This window comes from Protobothrops mucrosquamatus, unplaced genomic scaffold, assembly GCF_001527695.2.
Source record: "Protobothrops mucrosquamatus isolate PMUCROS unplaced genomic scaffold, P.Mucros_1.0 scaffold14995, whole genome shotgun sequence".
Taxonomy (NCBI): domain Eukaryota; kingdom Metazoa; phylum Chordata; class Lepidosauria; order Squamata; family Viperidae; genus Protobothrops; species Protobothrops mucrosquamatus.
Genome location: NW_015400764.1, coordinates 1 through 5,773, shown reverse-complemented (window position 1 = coordinate 5,773; position 5,773 = coordinate 1). Strand labels below are relative to the sequence as shown.

Here is a 5,773-nt window from a genome sequence, read left to right as displayed (position 1 = left end):
GGGCGGTACCGCCCAGGTTAAGAACCACTGCTCTAGATCAGGCATGTCAAACTGCCAGCCCACGGGCCGGATGCATCACACTGAAACCGCACCCACCCCACTGCCGGCAATGGGGAAAAAGTTCCAATACGTTGCACGATGTCAAGTGACGTCGCGAGTTCGACATGCTTGCTCTAGGTCAGTGGTTCTCAACCTGTGGGTCGGGACCCCATTTGGAGTCGATCGACCATTTCACGGGGGTCGCCAAGCAAGGCTGTCCGCCATTTTTTTGTCCGCCATTTTTTCCCCCTTTTCCGGCGGGTGCCTTACCTCCCTTGGGCTGGGCCAGCTGGTGGTCGGCCTGCTCCATCTCTGCCGCTTGCCAGCTACGCCTCAGCCGGCGCAGGGGGCGGAACCACGCATGCGCAGCGCTCCCGGGCAGGGAAAGTCCTCGACTTACGACCGGTTGGGTAGTCCTCGACTTACGGCCGGTTTAGTCCTCGACTTACGGCCGGTTTAGTCCCCGACTTGCGACTGGTTTAGTCCTCAACTTACGACCGGTTGGGGTCACGGCATTAAAAAGGTTGAGAACCACTGCTCTAGATGAACAATTCCAAGAAATGGGTGAAAAGGTTCATACTTTGCAATGAACTATGGTGTGATTCGTTGGTGTCAGCTTAACATGTTTTCATTGTAGTAGTTGTAAATGCTGGTAGTTAATGGCTTAGAATGTTGCATGAATTCAGCTAATGAGCCATTAAACAATTGCTTAGAGTGAACTCTTTAACTTTGGAGAAGTATGTGCAAAGGGGAAAAAGCTTATTCCAACTGATGTTAGTTATTCAAGGATCTTACTTTTCTTTAAATGTAAATTGTATTTTATTTCTCTTTAAATTTTTAAGATACAAAGTAAGAAGGTATGCAATAGGCAGAATGCTTGACAAACGTTTTAGGAAAATATACATTGTATAAAGGTCTATTAGTTAAGTTTACAGATAGTTCCTTTCTTAATAACAATAATTGGGACTGGCATTTTTTTGTTAAACCTGTATTCCATCTTTTTCTTTGAAGCTTAAGGCAGTCTATATCCTACTTCATCCTCCAAGTTTTCTTCATAATTTTCCTCCCACAGCAATCTATTTCTGAAAAATGATTGAGCTGAGACTAGCCCAAACTAGTTGGGTGAGTTTCCATGGTAGTGTATTGGTTCTCTTGAACACAGTAACTGTAAGTCCAATGAATTGTACTTGCTTATTTATTTATTTACTTATTAAAAATTTTTGCTGCCCATCTCACCTCGGGCCAATTCTTATAAAAGAAACATCAAATTTGATATATGGAACAAAATGTTAAGAGAGCACTGACATTTATTTTTAAATACTCACGAAGACATACTTCCAATAACTCTGGAAGACTCATTATTGTAAATTAATCATCTTGCTCTTTCTTCATTAAAATTAATGGCCAGCACAATTTTTTTAGAATAGAATAGAGCTGGAAGGGACCTTGGAGGTCCTAGTCCAGCCCCCTGCTCAAGCAGGAGAACCATTAGATATTTAGATATTTATGATATCTAAACTAGCTAGAGAGAGTAAGCTAATATAATGTCACATCATTCCTTTTTAAAAAGGGAAAACATTCCTTGGAATTGAAGAAAACCTTTCTAGATAGTTTTCAAGATAGTGCAAGAAAGACTACTTTGTATTTCAGAGAATAGCAATAATGTTTTTGCATTTATACAATCTTATTGCTATCAGTATAAGAGTATTGCATTTATAAAATTATCTTCCCTGTAAAATCATTTTCCTGGGTACCATGAGGTACTCAAGCTTAAATTTGTCTGCTATTTTGCCTTTGTTGTTTTATTCATACAGTTCCAATATTCCATAATTATTATATGAATCTGTTGGTTGTCTTAAATTTCAAGGACTTAAGCCTCTAAGTTATCCATAGGTCGTGCATTTTGTGAATATAGTATCTCATATTTTCCCATTTTTCCAGTCAGTTGTTTTGGTGGAAATATATTCTTTTTACCTATACTGTACGTAACAGTAACTGCTGTACATAACAGACTGTGGCTCAGTCTGGTTAAATGGAAAAGAAAGAAAAGAGAAAGCACACGTTTCTAATATGTTTAATTTCACAATGCTTGTGGGTATACAATATTTTTTGTTGTTCCATTGTCTGTGCAGATATAGAGATTGTCTGGTTTGCCAACTCTAGAACACGCAACATATAATTGTCCATGTGAGAAGCAATCCGTGTCTAGCTCTAAACCGCACAATTCTAAAGATTGGCCCTGAGCTTTGTTGATGGTGATTGCAAACGCCAATCGAATTGGGAATTGCAGTCTCTTAAATTGAAATGGAATCATAGGAATGTGAGGAGGCGCTGTTTTTCAAAAAAAGCATGTTTTTACCTGTCACAGGTGTGACATCTATATAATAGTAGGTATATAAAAACACGCGTATTCGAATGCAACGTTGTGTCAAAATTTCAAAGCAATTGGTGAAGAATGTTTGGACATTTAAGATTTTGAACAAACGAACATTTACATTTTTATTTATATATATATATATATATATATATATATATATATATATATATATATATACACACACACATACATATATACATACACACACACAATATTGCTTTACTTGATTGTTGTTTATGTCCAGAGTTGCTTTTTGCAACATGAGCAGCCATAAAAATTGGATAAATAAATAAATACGTTGTACAAGATACTTCTATAGAAGAGTGGCAAAACTGAAAATTATCTAGATGTTATGATTTATGGTTATCCATTTTCTCCCCTACCAATATTTTTCACCCATTTTGTTAGACTCTTCAGTGTTTTATTGCTTTCCTTTACAGGGACACAGCAGGACAAGAGCGATTCCACACCATCACCACCTCCTACTACAGAGGTGCCATGGGAATCATGCTAGTGTATGATATCACCAATGCCAAAAGCTTTGAAAACATCAGCAAATGGCTTAGAAACATAGATGAGGTAAGCAGTTTAGTGCGGGTTAGTGCAAAAATAATGCTTGCAAAGAGATTAACTAAATACCTTTTGATTCTTGACTTTTCATCTTTTTGAAAAAAATGTGTTCAATGGATGTCTGCTTATTACGGAAGAATTGGAAAAAGTTTGACACTATATCTGATCCCAGGGGATTGAAATGCCATCTGCCTAAAATTTGAGCATTTATACAGAATGTGTCAGCATTCTTTTGCTGTTGTTGCTTTTTATAGTCTTTAAATATATAAGAATTAATTATATCATGTATTTAATGCATTTATATGCCATTTTGTGTCTCAGGATAACAAACTTTAAGATACTAAAACAGTAAACTCAAGAGGAAATGGGAGTAAGGGGATGTTGCCACAGAGTCAGGTATGGGGGGGGGGGGGTAAAGAAAGTAATCTTACAATCTATCACAGGCCAATTTTGGTTCTTAAAATATATTAGGCATAATAGTATCCCTTGAGGCAATCTTGCTTTTTGGGGTCAATAACCCAATTATTTTCCTCATAGCTAGTATTTATGTTACATATTAGTAATCTGCATATTTAAATTTGCAGCTTGGACTTTCAGAGATTTTGCATCATAAATCAAACATGATGGCCAAGACTTGAGCAATTACTGTCTTAAAGCAATGAGGGATAAAAGGGGAATGTTTTTGTAGACTAAGACTTAGTAATCACGATTAATAGCTTGTAACCATTAAAGAGGTGGCTGATAGGACTATCTTTTTGAACTACGTTTTGGTAGGATAAATGTAGTTTATTTATAATAAACTGAGTAAACTATCTAGCCAAAATATAGTACATCTTTTAGCCTGATGTAGAAAGGCTGAGCGACAAAGAATTGAGGCCTTTGAACTATGGTGCTGGAGAAGACTCCTGCGAGTCCCTTGGACTGCAAGGTGTTCAAACCGATCAGTCCTAGAAGAGATCAATCCCGACTGCTCTTTAGAAGGCCAGATCCTGAAGTTGAAACTCAAATACTTTGGCCACCTAATAAGAAGGAAGGACTCACTGGAGAAGAGCCTAATGCTGGGAAAGATTGAGGGCAATAGAAGAAGGGGACGACAGAGAATGAGGTGGCTGGATGGAGTCACTGAAGCAGTAGGCGTGAACTTAAATGGACTCCAGAAGATGGTAGAGGACAGGAAGACCTGGAGGAATGTTGTCCATGGGGTCGCGATGGGTCAGACATGACTTCGCAATTAACAACAACAAGAAGATGCAGTTGAGATACAATATCCCATCCAGTCACCTCCAAACCACACTGCTACTTTAACTTAATTTTCAAGAATTGGTTTATATACCGTACATTCATATTTTGTGCTTTGATTATATGTAAGCATTACTATTGAACATAATTCTTCATACAATTTTCCCAGTTCATATTAATTTATTACATCATAGATTTCACCAATTCTAAATATGTTTTGGACCATACAGGATCATAGTGAAATTGTCCCAATAAAAGAGTACAATCTGAAGCATATCGATCTTGGCAAAGTATTATATAACCTTGTGTTGCAGTTGGAGAATAACTTGAGTGTATATTATTATATTTTTTATAATTGAGTACCATTGTTTCCTGATTTTGATCTTTGGTAGACTTAATTACCTATTTTACTTAAATAACAACCACCCAAGCCCCAAAAATGAAAGGGAAGGGGGTTGTAAGTTTAACTCATGCCCTCTGAGCTTAACTTTCATAAGGTGGTTAATATAATGCTGTACAGAAATATAAAATATCATTCTTTGATTGCACCCTAGCATGCTAACGAAGATGTGGAGAGAATGCTTTTAGGAAACAAATGTGATATGGATGACAAAAGAGTGGTACCTAAAGGAAAAGGTGAACAGGTGCGTACCACATCAGCAATTTTCTGCATCGGTAGTGCAGATAATAGAGGAAATTCTTAGTTTCCTTTAGGCCAATGGTCGGCATTCTTTTGGTGGCTAAAAGATATATTTGGTGTGTTTAGTGAGGCGGAACCCTGCCAGATTAATGGGATCATATATGTTTTGATAAGGCTGGGAATAGAATTAATTGTAATGTGCTTATCTTAAAGTTAGCATTATCATTTTATGTATTTCCTGGTTTAAAAAAACTGCTGTATTTTTTTTTAGCAATCAATGGTCTGAATGTTTTAAAACTTCTAATTGATAAAAAAAATGTCACAATGTGTAATACTTTGTAGTGCTGGTGTTAGAAATCTGCATTTATTGCTGGAGGGTTTCCCTCAGTTTAGAACGTTGGCTTGATTTTTAAAGTTCTTCTGTATAAAATTTTACAATTGACTGAGTAAAAGCCTATTTTCTCAGAGTTTCTGAGATCTTTATATTCCTGTGAGAACATAATCTATTATTTAACTAGAATTTTAAATTATGCATATATGAATTATGCTTTGTAAAATGATTTTTAAAACATATATACTTTGGGACAGACTTAGAAATTGTTCTGCTAATTTTGCAAATCTTCTTTTAATGTGTTTGGATTAGGATTTTTTTTTAAGTGTCCTTTTTACAGTATGTTTGAGCAGGTTCACACTTCCTGATGTGTAGTATTTTGTAACAAGCCTAATAGTGTTCTTTTCCCCTTTTGGCCTAGATTGCAAGGGAGCATGGTATTAGGTTTTTCGAAACTAGTGCAAAAGCAAATATAAACATTGAGAAGGCATTCCTCACGTTAGCAGAAGACATTCTTCGAAAGGTAACCGCAATCTTTAGCAGAAAATGGGGTGGCAGGAACATTAAATACTGAATA

General features: G+C 36.6%; 1 protein-coding gene across 1 annotated transcript; it reads left to right on the top strand.

Moving 5' to 3' along the window:
- Positions 1–1,794: 1,794 nt before the first annotated feature.
- On the top strand, positions 1,795–5,770 carry LOC107301599 (ras-related protein Rab-10-like). The gene is made up of 4 exons (XM_015830800.1): positions 1,795–1,799; positions 2,857–2,995; positions 4,780–4,869; positions 5,618–5,770. The coding sequence occupies exons 1-4, from the start codon at positions 1,795–1,797 to the stop codon at positions 5,768–5,770; spliced, it is 387 nt and encodes a 128-aa protein (XP_015686286.1).
- Positions 5,771–5,773: the final 3 nt, after the last annotated feature.

Coding starts and splice junctions, on each gene's coding strand:
- LOC107301599 (XM_015830800.1), top strand. Junction 2,996..4,779: donor GGCTTAGAAACATAGATGAG/GTAAGCAGTTTA, acceptor ATTGCACCCTAG/CATGCTAACGAAGATGTGGA. Junction 4,870..5,617: donor CTAAAGGAAAAGGTGAACAG/GTGCGTACCACA, acceptor CTTTTGGCCTAG/ATTGCAAGGGAGCATGGTAT.